The 20007-nt window shown below is 36.4% G+C and overlaps 1 protein-coding gene across 6 annotated transcripts in view; it reads left to right on the top strand.

Moving 5' to 3' along the window:
- Positions 1–20007, top strand: part of ZC3H13 (zinc finger CCCH-type containing 13) — a 95997-nt gene that overhangs the window by 56739 nt on the left and 19251 nt on the right. For 3 of the 6 annotated variants that reach the window (XM_014789984.2, XM_087436049.1, XM_014789983.2), the window contains exons 9-13: positions 2056–2366; positions 5179–5643; positions 11188–11379; positions 16119–16202; positions 16557–17118. In XM_014789984.2, the coding sequence (XP_014645470.1) occupies positions 2056–2366; positions 5179–5643; positions 11188–11379; positions 16119–16202; positions 16557–17118 (1614 nt within the window). The remainder of the gene's footprint in view (positions 1–2055; positions 2367–5178; positions 5644–11187; positions 11380–16118; positions 16203–16556; positions 17119–20007) is intronic. The other 3 variants (XM_014789987.2, XM_014789986.2, XM_014789985.2) reach the window with 2 other exon arrangements.

The following is a 20007-nucleotide window of genomic DNA, read 5'->3' as shown; positions in this document are numbered from 1 at the left end:
ACTGAAGTTTTTTCCTCCGTGCTATTAAACACCAGATTTGAATAGAAATGTGATTGTACTATAATGTGTTTTTTAAAGATAGTATTATAAAGTATAGTATATACTTTACTTTTTAAGTTCTGTGAACTAATCACCAAAAGATATTGTAGACATTCTTGAAACAATTTTGCATATACCCCAGAAATAAACTCAAAACTAACCAAAATGTTGGTTCAGTGGAGAGCCACATTCTTTATTTTGTCTATTTAGGTATTTCCAAATGGACTAGAACTTAATGAAATTGAAACTGGAAACCACCAAACGAGTCATTCTAATTCTCAGTCTTGCAATGATTTTTCTGTTCAGTAAAATGCATTTGAATGGCCATTGATCATAAATGGTTTTCCAAATTTGGGTAAGACCCATTGAGCATTTCTACTCATATCTGTAAGTGAACAAATTTCTGTTTAGAGTCAATTAAGTTATAGTGGCTTATGGCTTATTTTTTTATATGAGAAAAGAGTAACAATTTTTATTAAAAGCATGAAGGTTTAGTGGAATCACAGATAAGTAGAATGTTTAGGTGAATGTGGTATTCTCCTTAGCTGACTTTAACTTTTTTAGTCAGCTGTTATCCAAAAGGTGTTTTTGTTTATCTGCTTAAATCCTTGTTCTGCAAAATTCTTTCCAATATATTGGTTCACTCTCCTGACTCAGTAACATATATTTTGTAAATTTCAACCTTTTATTGATAAAAGTCTATTAAGGCATCAGTTATAAACAACATAGTTTAGGGCAGCAGTTCTCAACCAGGGGTGATTTTGCCTCCCTGGGGATGTTTGGCAATGTCTGGAGTAATTTTTTATTGTCATCGATGGGGGTGGGAAGGGGATGGTACTAGCCTCTTGTGGATAGAGGCCAGAGATGCTGCTAAAAATCCTTCAATGGACAGGACAACTCGCCATCACAAAGAATTACTTGAATACAAAACGTCAGTAGTGCCAAGATTGAGAAACCCTGGTTTAGGATTAATAATGATTTTGCCATCATTGCAGATGTTAAAAAGTATTTATCATAGGCACTGAAGTTAATTCTAAAATACTTTGACTAGAACTTCAGAATTTCTTTGAGCAAACATCTAGCCCTCAAAATGATTGCTTTGAGGGATATGATACTTATCTGGATTTGTGATGTCTGAAATATTATTTTTTAAACATTGGTCCTGTTTCGTTTTAGTTATTGCACAAATGTGTGTATTCCAGCTCTCCATCACACACACATTTTGCATATTCATTGTAGACAGGGCCTACGACATAACAGATTGTAGGAGTGCTTCAGATGTGCTTCGTGAGGTTATAAGTTATTTCTCTGGCAGCAGTGAAAGAAGATGATTTGAAGGGAGTAGAGGAAGCCTTAGTTAAACCAAGACTTACAAACTAAATTTCAATTTGTGCTGCCCAAGAGTGAAGGCAGGTTGTTTAAGATAAAGACAGTATAAACAGTATGTCCTTTCCTTAACCCAGGCATTGTTTTCCCTTCCTAAATGTCAACCCAGTCAGTACAGACTTTAAGTTTGGCTTAGCTCGTGGTAGCTTTTCCCTTTTCCCATGGCTTTGAATTACAGACATTCTCCCAGCTGCTTTCTATCTAGATCTTGACTAGTATGTTTTCTCTTTAGCTCTTTGTGGGTTCCCCCCTCCAAGTACCTGTTCACACTGTCAGAGATTATCTCTAATAAGAGCGAATTCTATACTTTAAGTGAGGGTAAGACCATCTGTGCTTAGGGAGAATGTTACCTGGAAAAGGATGTGTGCTTCTGAGCCAAAGCTTGGGAGAAAGGCAATGCATATCTGATCTAGAATTGTTCCCTTAAGCTGACTTAAAAATCAATCAAATCTTTAAAAATCAACTTAATAATTATTTTACAGCATTGTGAATTAAAATTTATCATGGAATTATTATTCACACTTTTAGCTTTAACTTTTACATTCAGTTTTTTTGTTTTTAAAGATTTTCCTTTGGCTAGAAATGAAGGCTCTTGAACATGTTTTTTATTGTTGTTGTTTTTCTTTACAGGTCTACCTCTCCAGCAGGACAGCATCATTCTCCTATATCTTCTAGACATCACTCATCTTCCTCACAATCAGGATCATCTATTCAAAGACATTCTCCTTCTCCTCGTCGAAAAAGAACTCCTTCCCCATCTTATCAGAGGACAATAACTCCACCTTTACGACGCTCTGCTTCTCCTTATGCTTCACATTCTCTGTCTTCTCCTCAGAGAAAGCAAAGTCCTCCAAGACATCGCTCTCCAATGCGAGAGAAAGGGAGGCATGATCATGAACGAACTTCCCAGTCTCATGATCGGCGTCATGAAAGGAGGGAAGGTATGCACTGTACTTTATCTTGATTTTTTTTAGAGTTCTTTTATTTAAGTAGATATTTTCTTTGTTGAAAAATTGGACATTCAGATTTATTGTTATAAAGAGAGCTGCCTTATATTAAGTCTTCTGTAACAAGAGTTCTTGAGGGCAATAGAAGATGCTTAATGACGTGGGAATGTAAGCTATTAAATATGTATAAGTGGGCATTTATATATATATTAAGTTGGTGCTTTCTTTGAGATGTTGTACTTGACTGCTCTTGAGTTCTAGAAATTTTTGGCCATCTGATTCTTACAGCATCCTCTAATTGCTTAGTTAATTCTTTAAAAACAACAAAGAGGTAAAAGAAAGAAAAGCAACAAACCAGGGGGCAGATTTTGAAAGCATCAGAAGTGTTTTGATAAAGAGGTGAGGGCTGGGGGAACATTCAGAAGGTCAGTTGCAAACCAAGTGATCGATTTTCCTGGTGTAACTCAATAAAGAAGTAAGCAAAGCAGTTTTCCTTTCTAGATCCCTGAGAGTTAAGTTAATTTTGGACTTGCTACTCCCTGTTCAAGCTGACATGCTATTATTACCTGGCAATACAGTCTAATAGCTCTCATCTCTTTCTGTACTTCTTGTCTAAGCTTCTCCTTGTTTATTTAACTTAACAAGTCTTTTTCCTAACTTCCCCTGAGTTAGTTTTTGAACATAATGAGTACTCAGGAAATACTTGCTTCCTTGCAACAATGTTTCTGTTTATGCATTTTAAAAGCCTCTATGAGTATAGTACAGCAGTCTCCTATGAAACATGTTGAACTTAGTTATTCTCTTCCTATCAACGGTGCAAGCAATAGTTAATCAAGTTCTTTTATTCAAGAAAATGATGGATGCATAGGTAGGGACTGGAGAGAGCACCTGTTTTATAGAATTATTCCTTGTGTACATGATTTTGGAACCAGATCAGTACAACAGTATTTATGGAACATTGGTAAGATGGGAAAATTCTTACATCTATCTATTACTTTTAATAAGATATTTAACAACTAAAGTTGACCAGAAATATGGTATACGTTTAATGACTGCTTACTGAATGAAAATTCTTTATTATTTCAAAATATAATTATTAAACACATCAATGGGGAAATTTAGTATGCAATTGAGTCTTACAGGAATGCTTTTTCGTGGTAAGAGTGGCTCATGTTATAGGAAGATTCCTTTTCTTTTTTTTTTCAAGATTTTATTTATTTATTTATTTTCCCCCCAAAGCCCCAGCAGACAGTTGCATGTCATAGCTGCACATCCTTCTAGTTGCTGTATGTGGGACGCGGCCCCAGCATGGCCAGAGAAGCGGTGCGTCGGTGCGCGCCCGGGATCCGAACCTGGGCCGCCAGCAGCAGAGTGCGCGCACTTAACCGCTAAGCCTCAGGGCCGGCCCAAGAAGATTCCTTTTCATAATAAACCATATGTGTTTAGGTTTTTTGTAAGGAGGGTGTTTCTTTAATTTTAAATGCAAAAGATGTAGCAGATGTTTTTTCCTCTCTAGTTAGATGTCATTTTCTGAAATAAGAATAATTTTAGTGGAAGGATGGGGAGATAGGTAAAGAACAAAATATAGTAACTAGGTGTTTTTGTAAAGACTGATGGGGGCATCATGAAAAAAGGGTCTAAGTGAAAAAATTTTTAGGCACAGTTGGTACTGGAGGAGGACTAGAAGTGATAGATGTGCACAGAAAGTGATGGAGACACATCAGATCTTTGCCTAATGCTTCCATTCTTAAATGGCATTTGTGGATATAGGCATGTGGACACAGTAAATTGGCAATTTGATGAGAATCTAGGGGGTTTTGTGGATATTAGGTATTTAGGTGCTTGAGAAAGTCTATGGATCTAGCCACTGGGGACAAAGAGAAAAGGAGGTAAATTTACAATGACCTGGGCATAAAGCTGCTGCAGTTGCTAAAGTAGCCTTAGATCTTGGGGCAGTTTCAGGGCATACGAGCAATTTACGAAGGAATCTGATAAAAAGGGCTGGGTTTGTTCTTTCAGGTTTTGTTGTTAATTCTTTGACTTCATATCAGATTTATGCTGTAATTAATTAATGCCTAATCTAGGCATATCTAAAAAATAGTTTCTAATCTTTGCAAATTCCTGTGAGGTATGGAGTTGACTAAGACTTTTAAGCTCGGGGCCTCTACTTCTTCATTTATACAGTGACAAAGTTACATTAAATAATCAGTGAGGGTTCATTCTACCTTTTTAAAAACTGAAATTATTTCCTTATTTTTCTATGAAATGTTCGAAAATGCTTTAGGTAGAGAAAGCTTTAGAGACAGGAGTGTGAGTCCATTAAACAACTCAAGAAAGAGAGGGAGAATAACAGTATCTCTTTGCCAGCCAGCTTACTAACTGTAGGCCACTCATTTGAGGTGGTCATGTGTGGTCTCGTCTAGCCTTATAGTTGGTAGAGATGATTAAAGTCACTGTGTGCTTCTGGATCTAAAAGTGGTTTCTAAAAAGTAAGCCATCAGTGATATGAGATCAACTTACTTGTTTCAGTTGTTTAAGATCTATAAGTATGTGCTGGGAGGAGATCATGTTCAAAGTTTATCCAATCAAGAACATAATTATCCAAGTGTTAATAAAATTACCTTTGAAATTTCAGCTTACAGATGGTTTTAATTTTCTTATTTGCCCCTGTTTTTCCTTTTATTTTCTGCAAGGAACATGAATTACCATTGTAATAAAATTTTAAAAGCTCTGTATTAAATATATTGTCTAGTTTCCCAAAATTTTGTGAAAGGAATTGTGGTTGATTTCCAAAATTGCATTACAGAGACTAGAGGCAAAAGGGATAGAGAAAAGGACACAAGAGAAGAACGAGAGTATGAACAGGATCAGAGCTCTTCTAGAGACCACAGAGATGACAGAGAACCTCGAGATGGTCGGGATCGGAGAGATGCCAGAGATACTAGAGACCGAAGGGAACTAAGAGACTCCAGAGACATTCGGGACTCCAGGGAGATGAGAGATTATAGCAGAGATAACAAAGAGAGCCGTGATCCCAGAGATTCTCGGTCTACTCGTGATGCCCATGACTACAGGGACCGTGAAAGTCGAGACACTCATCGAAAGGAGGATACATATCAGGAAGAATCTCGAAGTTATGGCAGAAACCATTTAAGAGAAGAAAGCTCTCGTACTGAAATAAGGAGTGATTCCAGAAATGAGTCTCGAAGTGAAATTAGGAATGACCGGATGGGCAGAAGTAGGGGGAGAGGTCCAGAGTTACCTGAAAAGGGTAAGGTTTTTGGCTGGTCAGTGAACTGCATCTTGTATGTTCATATAGAAATAATTAAATTTCCTAAGATTTCTTTTCTAAATATATTATTTCTTACATTCATTATTATCATTTTGTCAAAGTAATTTTCAATTAATTGAATTTTTGATCTTCCCTACAAATTCCAAATAGGAATGATTAGCTAAAGTAGCAAAAGATAAATGGGGCCTGACCTAGACCCCCTGGCTGAATTATATCCAATCATGCCTACCATCTTGATTAGTGTGGAACACTAAGAAAATTGCTATCAGGCAGAAAAGTAGAGTCAAAAGGAAGTAATTTCTAATAAACAGGTATATAGATGATAAAATGATCATTAAAGTGAGATTAAAATGGACTTTCAAAATTGATGATATCAGAAATGACCGATTTGTTTATTCTTCAGTATTTGTGCTTACTTCAAACCACCTCAAATCATCACATATCATCTTGAGCCATTTTGTTATCTTCCCCTAATAAGCATTTGCCATCATGCAATAACTACCTACCTAAATGTATTTGACTGTCCTCAAATTGCTTGGACTGAATTAGCTTTGACCTGTCTCTTCCTCCACTCCCTTCTCTCCCCTCCCCCAAAACATTGCTGCAGAATTCTGATCACACTTATTCTTTCTGTTGGTCTCTTGGTCTATCCTGGTCGTATTACAGCTTCATGTTAAGCTGAAGGCCCCTCACCTACTCCATCATAGTTGTCTTGGCTCTTTGCTTTTTCATACATGTCTTAAAAATGAGTTGTTCTTAAAATTTCATGAAAAACTGTTGGATTTTTATTTCAAATGCATTAAATTTATCTGTTTATAACTTGTGCTATTAAAATCTTATACATATCTTATTCCTGGGCACTCTCTGTTTTTGTTGTTATTGTAAATGATACTTAAAAAAAAATTCTCTTTTTTTAGTAATGCATTCACATGGTTCAAAATTTCAGAGGTACAAAAGGATATATAGTGAAAAGCCTCCCTTCTATCCCTGACCTAGCTCTCTCTTTTGCCAATTTTATGTATATCTTTCCCCAAAATATTCTACACAAGCAGATATGTATGTCTATTATTTTCTCCTCTGGTTCTACAAATATAATTTTTTAAAAACAACTATATGCTGCTCTATACCCTGCTGTTTTCACTTAGAAAGTATCTTGGAGATCATTCCATATCAGTCAACTTGATAAACAGCTACCTCCTCCTTTTGTTGCATAGTGTCTATTATAGGATACACCGTAAAGTTAATAAGTCCTACGTTAGTGGACAGCTGGTATTCCAGTCTTTTTTGTTTTCCAGCAGTGCTTCAATGATTATCTGTATACAGGTGTCACTAAATGATATCTTTTAAAACATTTCATTTTCTAATGCTTATTGCTGGTATATGGAAGTGGTAATTGACATTCGTATATTAATCTTACGTTGTGATGTTGCTGTATTTTCTTAATAGTCTGGTTAGATTCTCTTAAACATTATTTCTGGGAACAGATTTAGCTCTTCCTTTCTGTTTATTATTTATTTGCTGTTGATAACCTGAGGAGCAGCTCTTTCAATACAGTGTTGGATAATAAGTGGTATAATGGTCTTCATTGCTTTGTTTCAGATTTTAAAGGCTTATTGCTGGCATTTCACCATTAAGCATGGTGTTGGTAGATTTTTTTAGCAGGTGCTTTTTAGTGTGTTAAGGATGTCTCCTAATTTTCCCAACTTAGCTAACAGCTTTTATCATAACTGTTTTTTCTGTATCTTGAGAAGATCTTTTACCTTGTTACTTACATTAATATATTTTTTAAAATTTAGAACTGTCCTTGCATTTCTAAGGTAAATGCAATTTTTTTATTTTTTTAAAGTTCTAGAATAAGTTTGTTAAAATTTAATTTTGAATTAAGCATCTGTGTTTTTAGTTGAGATTGGCATATAATCAGTGGCATGATGGTACATATTTGACAACTAACTCTCCAGGAGAAAAGTTCTGACTTCTAGCTTTTGCCAATATCCATGGTATAAATACTCTCATCATAGCAGATATCAAGCTACTGACTTGATGTCACTCAGTGTGGAGTTGGGAAAGACATGTGCACAATTGGCTCTTCCAAGCCCATGTGAATCAGTTCTAGCATTCCACTGCATAGTTTTCATTTTTATATTGTCCTTGTTTGGTTTAGGGATCAAAGTTGTACTAGCCCTATAAAATGTGTTGGCAAGCGTTGCTTTTTTTTCTCTTCTCTGGGACAATTTATGTATGATTAATTATCTGTTCTTTGACAGTTTGATAACATTTGTCTGTTAAGCCTTGTTTCTTATTTTTCTAATGGTTAGAGCTTTTACTACCAGTTGAGTTTCTCTAAGAGTTAATAGATTTAGATTACAGTCATGCATCATTAAACAACGGGGATACGTTCTAAGAAATGTCGGGTGACTGTGTTGTTGTGCAAACGTCTTAGAGTGTACTTACACAAACCTAGATGGTATAGCCTACTACACACCTAGGCTAGTGGTACTAATCTTATGGGACCACTGTCGTATATGTGGTCTGTCATTGACCAAAACATCATTATGTGGCCCATAATTGTATTGTAATAGTTATAGATTCCTGTTTTTTTCTTGAAGCAGTTATAGTAAGTTATATTTTTGCACGAAATTTGTTTTCAAATTTTTGACATGAAGATGTTCCTAAATTTTTTTAAAATATCTGTTATACCTGTAATTATATTTCCTTGTTTTTTTCCTTGCTCAATCTTGTCAGAGGTTTATCCATTTTGAGACTTCAAAGAAGTAATTTTTGGTTTTGTTTTATATTCTTTTATGTCTCTTTTGTTCTATTTCATTAATATCTACTCTTAAGTTTCACTCTGTTGTGAAATGTGTAATATTTATGTTAGTAACCATTCTAAACACTTTCTAAATTTTAATATTTCTTTTTTGACTCATGAGTTATGTAGAAATAGGATTTTAAATTTCTGATCATGCTTTTTAAAATAAATCCCCTCTGCCTATTTTAATTGTCAGAGAAGGCTGTTTGAAGTCAGTTCTTTGGCATTTGTATTTGTTAAGACTTACTTTGTGGCTCAACAGTCAATTTTTATAAGTGTTCTGCTTGTGGTTTTAATGGTTTGGTGCAAGGTGTGTCTCTAAGATAAGTTTCTTAGCCACGCTTTCAAATCTGTGTTTAATTACTTTTGTCTGCTTTTTCTATCATTACAGAGATGTGTTAAATCCTCCACTATCATTGTGGATTTGTCCATCTCTTGTAATTTGATCAATTTTTGCTTTGAATATTTTGAGGCTTTGTTATTAGCTACACGTTTAAGGGAAATTATTCCTTTTATCATTACAGAATGAGTCTCTTTATCTATAATAGTGCTTGCTTTTTGTCTTGAAGATTATTTTGCTCACAGATTTCTTTTGGATAGTATTTGTTTGAAAATATCTTTTTGCATCCTTTCAACCTTTCTGTATTTTTTTGTTTTAAATGTGACTTTAAATAGCTTATAGTTAGACATATGTTAGAAATATGTTGAATCCTCTCATTGTATCTTCCTTGATTCTTAACTTTCCTTTCGAATTTTTCATCTCTATTTCTTGCACTTTCTGGGTCATATCCTCAGATGTATCTTTTTTTACTAATTTTCTTTTGGTAGCATCTAATCTGACATTTAATCTTATCATTCCTAGATGTAGCCCTTTTGTAGTCTTTTTAAAAATGTTTTAAATTTCTTCTTTCTGCTCTTTAATTATTAACATATTCTTTATAGATTTTTTGATTATTATAATACTCTGTTACAGTATTTAGAATTATGCTATAATTTCAGGGCTCAAAGCCCGTGTAAGGGGTGTGTGTGTGTGTGTGTGTGTAACTCTGTGCAGTTTTTTTTTAATCACTTTATAGAGGTATTATTGACAATCAGAAAGCTGCACACATTTAATATATATGAGTTGATGAGCTTGGAGATAAGTGGAGACCCATGAAACTATCTCCACAATCTATGCCGTAAACATATCTATTACCTGCAAAAGTTTTCTCTTGCTCTCTTTATTATTTTTATGTGTGTGTGTGATGAGAACTTTTAAAATAAGATCTACCCTTGTACCAAATTTTTGAGTTGCCAATACAGTATTATTAACTATAGGCACTATGCTGTACAGTAGATCTCTAGGACTTACTCATCCTATACTGCTGAAACTTTATACCCTTTGATTGATAGCCCCCTGTTTCCCTCTCCCTCCAGCCCTTGGCAGCCACCATTCTGCTCTCTGATTCTGTGAGTTTGACTACTTTAGATTCCACATATGAGTGGTATCATATAGTACTTGTCCTTCTGTGTCTGACTTATCTCACTTAGCATAATGTCCTCCAGGTTCATCTGTGTTGTCTGAAATGGCAGAATTTCTTTCTTTTTTAAGGCTGAATAATATTCCATTATATACATATACACACCACATTTTCTTTATCCGTTCATTTGTCAATGGAAATTTAGATTGCTTCCATGTCTTGGCTATTGTGAGTAATGCTGCAGTGAACATGGAAGTGCAAATTTCTCTTCCAGATTCTGATTTCAATTCCTTTGGATATATACTCAGAAGTGGGATTGCAGGATCATATGGTAGTTCTATTTTTAATTTTTTGAGGAACCTCCATACTGTTTTCCACAGTAGCTGTGTTGCCTTGCATTACCATCACCACAATCAAGATACTCAACTGTACCATCACAAGACTCCTTATGTTACCCCTTTACAGCCACACCCAAATCCCCTCTCCTGTCCCTGACCCCTGGCAACCACTATTATATCCTTCATCTTATAATTATTTCACAAATGTTACATAAATGGAATCATGCTGTATATATCCTGTTGAGATTTGCTTTTTTATCCAGCATAATTTCCTTGAGGTTTATCTAAGTTGTTGGATGTAGCAGTAGTTTGTTCTTTGTTATAGTATGCCATGGTCTGATATACCATGGTTGTTTAACCATTCACCCATTGAAAGACATTTGGGTACTTTCTAGTTTTTGGCTATTACAAATAAAGCTACTAGGAACATTCATTTCCCACATTTTTTAATGAAAATTTTCAGGCACCACTTAATGTTGACAAAGTACCTTGGTTCTGTATTGGAGTGTTTTCACTATAAACTATAATCAAAGCAATAATGTATATCCATATTTTTCATTATTTTCATGATATTTCTGTGAATTAGATATGAATCAGTTGTTTTTATTTTTTGTTTTGTTGTTTTTTGAGTTAGTCGAAATGAGTCTTCTTGCTTTATGATTCCGTTATATGACTTTCTTCATAGATAGGGCAAACTGAGACTTAGTTTACTCAAGTCAGTCATTAGACAACTTAGGTGTTCTGATCCAACATTTAATATTCTTTTTAACTATGATCACCACACTTTGGAATACAAAAAAAAAAAAAAAAAGCCCACCTTTATCTGTATGTTTTTTGGGAGGAAAGATTGTGACTGATGAAACTTGTTGAATAAATTGCCTATGTTTAAACATTTGTGTGAATATCCTTTGTATAGGAAGTCGAGGCACAAGAGGTTCTCAAATTGATAATCACAGTAGTAGTAGCAACTATCATGACAGCTGGGAAACTCGGAGTAGCTATCCTGAAAGAGACAGATATCCTGAAAGAGACAACAGAGATCAAGCAAGGGATTCTTCCTTTGAGAGAAGACATGGAGAGAGAGATCGTCGTGACAACAGAGAGAGAGGTTTGTCAAATGGAATATTATTAAATAGTGATCAGCATTGACTGGGAGAATTGTTTTTTTTAACCAGTTATCAATTTACTTTTTAATATAAGATATCTTTTAAGACTTTTGCTTGTTAACACATTTGAAACTATTATATTTTCTCATATGATCTTCCCTGTTTACTTAGTTTAGGAGAAAGTATGTAAATAGCTAGCTGCCCATACCTGTTTGACACCAGAGTAGGTACTGAGGTGTGGTAGGTACTTGCATACTTGCAAGAACTGAGGTGCCGCACCTGGTGTATGTCTTTCACCTTAACCAAATAGCTCACAACCCTTTATTTATTTATTTTGTGAGGAAGATCGGCCCTGAGCTAACATCTGCCAGTCCTCCTCTTTTTGCTGAGGAAGACTGGCCCTGGGCTACCATCCATGCCCATCTTCCTCCACCTTATATGGGACATCGCCACAGCATGGCTTGACAAGCGGTGTATCAGTGCGCGCTTGGGATCCGAACCGGCGAACCCCGGGCCGCCGCGTCAGAGGGCACGCACTTAACCGCTTGCGCCCACCGGGCTGGCCTCCACAACCCTTTAAAGAATGTAGATGCTTGGGTACCATTCCAAGCATTTCTGATCCAAAAGATACTTAAACTTTCTCATCTGAGTGTCCTGGCCATTCACTCACTAGTTGTGATAAATGGTCTTGTAAGGACCGCCAGAGAGTAACAAGAAAAAAATGATGATGATAGGGCTGGGGGTTGTTTGGATAAACATTTTATTCATGTTCCTTCCTAAGAATATGTATTACTTGCTTTAGCTAATTTTATATTCTTGTGTATCTTAAGCTAAAAATTTTCTGTTACTCTATTAGATGATCTCTTAAATCAGTTTTGAAGCAAAATTCCTAGAAGGCATTTAAGAAGGGCTATAAGTCCTTTCTTTAAAAGCTTTTGTTGTCCATACGTACGTACGTATTAGGGCCTTTAAACATTTAAGATCTTATGAAGATCTTACTAACCTTGGCTGGTTACTAAAGTAAGGTTTGCTATAATGCTAAGGTTAATGTAGTACGAAACTTGATGGAGTAGGGAATTGAATATTGTTGCTTCACATTGGGCTGAATCAGAGGTAATATTATATCTTGATATGGGTAGTAATGAGAGGAGAACGAAGTCTCTAAGACACCATGTACTTTTGAGAGTATAGCTGAGGTCAGAGTTGATTGGGTTGGGTTTGTTGGGGTAAGCCTAATGCATTTGGGTTAAAAGATGTATATGATTTCCTTAGTTACAGATGAGGCTAGAGTTTATATGTTCTGTGTTGATATCTGAAATGATTTCTTCCCTAACAGTGATTTACCTCTCTTTACTCTATTTAATCTAACACCATGTCTGGTAATGCTTTTTTATATCTCTTATTTTCTTCTAGTTTCATATCCTAGCTCAGGTTTTCTCACCTCATGCCTGAATTCAGTAGTAACATTTTGTTTCAATTTTATATTTAGTTGAACCACACATGTATTGAGTTAACGAGAACTTTGATAAGTTGCTTTATGTATATCCTGACTTAATATCCTTTACTCTATATATATACACATTTTCTTTTGGTGAGGAAGATTGGCCCTGAGCTAACATCTGTTCCAGTCTTCCTCTATTTTGGATGTGGGACGCCGCCACAGCATGGCTTGATGAGTGGTGTGTAGGTCCGCACCCAGGATCCAAACCCACGAACCCCAGGCCACCGAAGCGCAGCACACGAACTTAACCACTATGCCACTGGGCCACTGGGCAATATTAAGTCAGAGAATATGTATTAAAAATTCTTGGGGCCGGTCCAGTGGCAGAAGTGGTTAAGGGCGCGCACCGACGCACCACTTGGCAAGCAATGCGGTGGTGGCGTCCCATATAAAGTGGAGGAAAATGGGCATGGATGTTAGCCCAGGGCCAGTCTTCCTCAGCAAAAAGAGGAGGATTGGCAGATGTTAGCTCAGGGCCAATCTTCCTAACCAAAAAAAAAAAAAAAAAAAATTCTTTAAAATCCATTTATCTTTACAATATCCCTGTGAGTGTAGGTGTAGTAAGAGAATTTATGTTTTATAATTTAGGAGTTTTGGGCAAAGAGAAGGGTAGTGATTTTTCTAATATTACAGAGAAGTAAGTTCCAGAGCTGGAATTCAAATTAGATCTTCTGACTGCAAATCCTGTTTCTTTTTCTATTTTACTTTACTAGAACTATTTCAATAAATATCAGTTGTATGATTGAAATAGAAATATATTTTTGAGGTTGATATATTCTCCAGATGTTTATTGAGTACCCATGTACTTTGCTAGTTTTTTGGAATACAGTAGTTCTTGTGTTTGTTGTGCTGGTAAAACTTAATAAAGGGGGAAAGATACCCCCTCAGAAGAAAGAAATGATTATTGAGTGCTATCAAGGAAACAAACATGGGTCCTAGATAGAAATAAAGGATAGGAGAGGGACTTATTTTATCTAGATAGAGAGTTTGTGAAAAATTTGAGGAGATGACATTTAGGCAGAGGCATAAAGGCAATAAAAGAAACTAGTGCTGCAAAGATTGAGGGTAAAAGCATTCTGTGCAGAGGAAAGAGTGTGTGCCAATGCCCTGGATGGGAAATAGCTTAATGTGTCTTAGAGTTTGAAAGAAGACCAATGTGACTACAGTATGGTGAGCAATAGGGAGATTGATAGAGGTTGAGGGTAGAGATGTACCCAGGCACCTTGTTAGGTGCTCAGGAATTTAAATCTTTCCTTTAGTTCTTCATAAGCTAATTAGGGTACAAATAGACAATTGAAGTGTGATAAATGCTTCTACACTAAGTTCTGTGAGAAGACAAAAGAGCAAACTGAATTCTAGAGAAATCCAAGAGTTTCTTAAAGAGGAGACATCTGAATTAGAGCCTGAAGGATAAATAAAAGTTTGCTAGAAGGAATGATGGAAGAAACACTTGCAGGGAGAGCCTGCAGCATGTGCAGACACAGGACTATAAGAAACATATGCTTTGGAGTAGTAAAGAATTATAAGGTTGGAATAGAGGTATGCTATAATTGGTAGGGAAGGAAAAAAGCTAGGAGAAAGGATTATAAATGGCCTAATGAGTCAGGCTAAAAATTTTGGATTTAATTGCCTTTGCACTGCCTAGAAGATAACTGCTTTTAAGCAGCTGGAAAAAATAGTTTTCATCAAAAAAGTATGAGAGAGTCTAGGGAAAGGCTGAAGACAAGGATACCAACTAGTTAAACTGTTGATTACGTAGACTCTGATAGAAGAGCTGATCAAAGTCTGAGTCAATAATATTAACTGTAGGGATGGAGAGAGGAAATGGAATAAAGAAATGTTTTGAAAGTGAAATTGATGGTATTTGAATATGATGGAACTTGAATAACTCAGAGATTTCCAGCTTTCGTGGATGGGTATGTCATTCATTAAGATAAGGAAATATATGAAGAGAAGCACATCTTTGAAGAACACATTTTGGGGAAAATAGTTTAGACATACTAAAGTGGTATTCTTATAACCTTTCCGTTTTCTTTGAAGTAGGGAATATTGTCATTTTGCTTGAGAAAATAGAGTTTTTATCTGTCAAAAAAGAGTGTCTGACGAAAATAGTCTATTCCCTGACTTTGCTATAATCAGAAATTTCAAGTATGTATTGCTATAAGTTACAGTATTGAATTTGTTTCAGGTTGTTTTGTAATCATTGTGACATTAGTATGACTCTCATACTAGGCATACAGACAGTCTTAAGACATGAGTATATAGCATTCCGGGAATTAAAAGTATAGTACAATAGAACCATTTTACATTGAAGTTGATTTCAGCAAAAGTAAAAAAAGGTTTAAGAGAACTGACTTCTGGTCCTGATGTCCTAGTATATCTTCCATCTCTGGGACTTTGGCAAGTCAACTTCTAGACCATAATTCCTGTGTTTTTAAGAAGAAAAGGGGCTAGACAAGGTTTTGTTTTGTTTCAGCTTTAAAATTCTATGAACTTTTGTATTGATCTATAACCTCTAAAGAGAAAATATGGATAATTCTTATCTCTTTCATCTGTGATAAGAAAGAAAATTCAAATTACCTTTGAACCCTTCTCTAGAAATATCCTAAAATTATTCTGCTTAGTAAGTGGATGTTAGATATTCCACTTGCAAACCTGTTGGCCATATTGTAGTAGGACCTTTATGGCTAACCAATAACATTATTATATAATATGAAAATAGAAATATCACAGTAGCCTAGATCCTGCCACAGTGAACTACTTTCAAAAATGAGTCTCTCTGTGGAAAGTTCATGCCATTTTTGTACGCATTTTTTGATCCCAGACTGCTTTTCTGCTCAACTGGGCATTTGGGCAACATACATTCATTTTCTCTGTGTTTATATGATTTGTGTATTGAAAAAATATATATATATAATGTGATGAGATTATCAGTTAACATTTTAAGAAAACAGCTCTTCATCTGAGTAATCAGTTATATGATTAAATAAAACTTTTATTAGTAGCTATTGATTATAAATATATATCACTAATATGAAACACTTTTTACATTTATTTCGAGATTGCTAAGCATCAGTACCCTTAATCTAGTTTATGATAAATTGATATTGCAGCAGCAAATATTGACAGATGTTTTGTTCTACTATATTTTCCTCACATAATAGCTGCACTTTGATGTGTATATATTTCAGCCTGAAATTAGAGGGGTGACTTACGAGGGAAATTTTTTTTTTCCTTCAGCTCCTATGTTCTACACCTCCTGCTGCCCCTATCCTTTGCCACCAGTGTTCTCAGGTCCTGCTGGGGGGACAGAGAAGATCAGAGGTGAAGGGTAGAGATGGCAGAAAGTGGGGTTGGAGCAGTGGGCTGGAGGTAGGGTAGGGAGCATGCAGAGAGAGATCAAAGGTGGATCAGCGGGAGGTGGGGGCGGGGTTGATGGGGAGCAGAAAACATGTTAGTTAGAGGGCAAATAAAAATTACCTTTAAGAAAAAAATATTTTTAAACATCTAGGGGTGATTATTTGGATGATTAAATTTAAAGTAAATATAGTACCTGATTTATATTTGTTGCCAGTGTGACCCTCTGCACAGATAAAATTTAAGATTTTCTATACTGTCTTAGGTTATCTAAGGTTATCTGTCAAATTAATCACTGACAAAACTTGATTTTCATTGTAGATCAAAGACCAAGCTCACCAGTTCGACATCAGGGAAGGAATGACGAGCTTGAGCGTGATGAAAGAAGAGAGGAACGAAGAGTAGACAGAGTGGATGATAGAAGAGATGAAAGGGCTAGAGAAAGAGATCGGGAACGAGAACGAGACAGAGAGCGGGAGAGAGAGAGGGAACGTGAGCGAGATCGGGAAAGAGAGAAAGAAAGAGAACTAGAAAGAGAGCGTGCTAGGGAACGGGAGAGAGAAAGAGAAAGAGAAAAAGAGAGAGACCGTGAAAGAGAGAGAGATCGTGACCATGATCGTGAGAGGGAAAGGGAGAGGGAGCGAGATAGGGAAAAAGAACGGGAGCGAGAGAGAGAAGAAAGGGAGAGGGAGAGAGAGCGAGAACGGGAGAGGGAGAGAGAGCGAGAGCGGGAACGAGAAAGAGCAAGAGAGAGGGATAAAGAACGAGATCGTCAAAGGGATTGGGAAGACAAAGACAAAGGACGAGATGACCGCAGAGAAAAGCGAGAAGATATTCGAGAAGACAGGAATCCAAGAGATGGACATGATGAAAGAAAATCAAAGTAAGAATGATTATGCATCAGTCTTTTAAAGTTATATTTCAGTAAAGAATTTGAAAAGTTCCATTTAATGCTTTTCATTGTGTCCCTGATATCCCGTTAATTCTTTTTCCTCTCTACGTTTTCCTGTGTTTCAATTTTATTATATATATTTGGTGTTTAAAATCTTTTGAATTGTCTAGAAAAAAGTAACAATTTTCTCATTCTACTATTTCTGTATCCAGGGGATATAATTTATCATTCTTGTTTACTATGCCATTTTTGATGGCACATTGGCTATTCGAGTGCTATAGACTTGTTTTTAACAGGAATCCAACCTAGAAGTGATAGAATCAATGAATTTATATCTCATCATAGCCACTTTATAACTAGTTAATAGAGTTGATTAGTCGCCAAGAGATATTGCCTGTGCTATTCCGGGTAGTCCTTCACGAGTTTTCTGTACAGTCATGCGTCACTTAACGATGGGGATACATTCTGAGAAATGCGTTGTTAGGCAATTTCATCGTTGTGCGAACATCATAGAGTGTACTTACACAAACTTAGATGGTAGAGCCTGCTACACACCTAGGCTGTAAGGTACTAATTGTTTTTTGTGTTTTTTTTGCTGAGGAATAGTCACCCTGAGCTAACATCTGTTGCCAATCTTCCTCTTCTTTTTTGCTTGAGGAAGATTAGCCCTGAGCTAACATCTATACCAGTCTTCCTCTATTTTGTATGTGGGTCACCGCCACAACATGACTGACGAGTGGTGTAGGTCCACACCCAGGATGCAAACCTGCGGTCCCTGGACCACCAAAGTGGAGCGCGCTGAACTTAACCACTACGCCACAGGGCTGGCCCCTATATGGTACTAATTTGATGGGACCACTGTCATAGATGTGGTCTTTCGTTGACCAAAATGTCATTATGCAGCACATGACTGGACTTATAAGTCTGGAGTCGCTACCCCCAAGCTACAAAGTATTCACTGCATCTTAGAACTAAGGGAATTCCTATAATCGCTGCCTGGCTAGAAGAAGATGAGAGATAGGGAGATGTCCTCTCTTGGACTGGGAGTTATATTAGGTTATTGGGATCAAAAGATGTGTTATCTCATTTGTCTGAGGGCATTTTCTCTTTTTCTTTCCTTTTTCTCTCTTTTAAGCAAAAAGAATTTATTTGCTTAGTTATCTGGGAAGTGTAGGGTTAGCTTTCACTTGTTCTGATGTGACTGTAACCAAATTCTCAAAGCATCGGAAATGGTGTCTCACCATCTCTCCACTATTTCCTTCTGTGTTAGTTTCAGTCTCAGAAAAGTTTTCTCCAAATGATGGCTAAGATGGCCCCAAGGGTTATGCCTATCAGCTTAGCAACCCTCTCTGTGTTGGGGCTCTCATTAGTTGAGGAGTAGACAAGGGAGCTAAGCCAATCACTGTAGCCATGAGAATTCTGGCCTCTGGTCAATTTTGAGGTTTTAGGGGCACGAAATCAAACTTGTTGGCATTAACTGCTTTTTTTTTTTTTTAATACCAACCAGGATAAAAGGTATGGTTAAGTTTGCTAACACAAACAATGGGAATGATTTATATATCTTCAATTTTTTTGCCCTTACCTCCAGCTCTTTTGCCTCATGGTACATACAGCTCCCTGCTTTAGACTTTTTTCATCATCGATATTATGGATTAGGGTTATAGACAAACAACCAAGGACAGAAGTGGCTTCTTCCATTAGGTCTTGGCTTCCCTTCAGTCTGCATCCAGAGTTTTCTGTAGTTCACCCTTTGGCTTCCCTTTGCCCACATTAAAAAAAAAATCATATATTAACATAAAATTCAGATATTATCTTTAACACGTGTGGGCACACAATATACAGTATTTCTCTTCTGTCCTTTGACCTCTTTAGCTCTCTGTCTTCTAAGATTAAAATTCTGATATCTGTTATTTATTATCCAGTCCTATGTTTGATTATATTTTTCCATGCTTCTGATCTCTGCTTACAGTAGCAAGTTTCTTCTGGCTAGATAATCCGAACGTTGACAAGGACCCCAGAAACTTAGGAGTCAAACAGCTCCATAGCAATAACTAGTTATATGAGATTGATATCTTGATGTTTTGTGAATTGTATTGTCATCTCAGTAGTTGAATTTATCCAGCACTTTTTTTTAACCACTTTTATGTAGAAGGTTTGCTGAATTGCCATAGTGTTTATTTTACTCTATTTTGTTTCTGTAGATATTTCCTTGAAATTACACTGTTTTTTGCATGTTTTAAATTTTCAGTTTATTCTAGCATATCAGTTATCTCTTGCTGTGTATCAAACCACATGAGAAGTTAGCAATTCAAAACAACAACCATTTATTCATTCATGATTCTGTGGATTAGCAATTTTGGCTAGGCTCGGCAGAGCAGCTCTTCTGCTGGTCTCACTTGGGATCACTCATGTTTTTACAGTCAATATGGCAATTCATCTGAGTCTGGATCACCCAAAATGGTGTCACTCACATGTCTGGCAGTTGGTGCTGGCTGTTCGTTAGGGCATCTCATTCCTCCTCTACATCACCCCTCATCCTCCAGTAGTCTAAACCCTGCTTTTGCATATACTGGTAGAAACATATCAAGAGGGCACAAGCAGAAGCTGCAAGGCCTCTTGAGTCCTAACTCTCCAAACTTACATAGTGTCACTTTCACCACATCCTCTTGTCATAGCAAGTCACTGGGTCAGCCTAGATTCAAAGAATGGGGAAATAGACCACCTAATGATGGCAGGAGCTTTGGATAAGGAATTGCACAAGGTTGGGCCTGTGAGTTGTCATACTACATCTGCTGCCTCCTTCAGTTTTAACCTAGTTGCTCATCTACATAAATGAGCTGTCAAGAAGATACGTGGGCTGCAGTATGTTTCTCAGCTTTT

This window comes from Ceratotherium simum, chromosome 10 (genome assembly GCF_057802395.1).
Source record: "Ceratotherium simum simum isolate JZ-2026a chromosome 10, ASM5780239v1, whole genome shotgun sequence".
NCBI lineage: Eukaryota > Metazoa > Chordata > Mammalia > Perissodactyla > Rhinocerotidae > Ceratotherium > Ceratotherium simum.
Note: the sequence above shows the minus strand (reverse complement) of the source record. Positions and strands in the feature narration are given on the sequence as shown.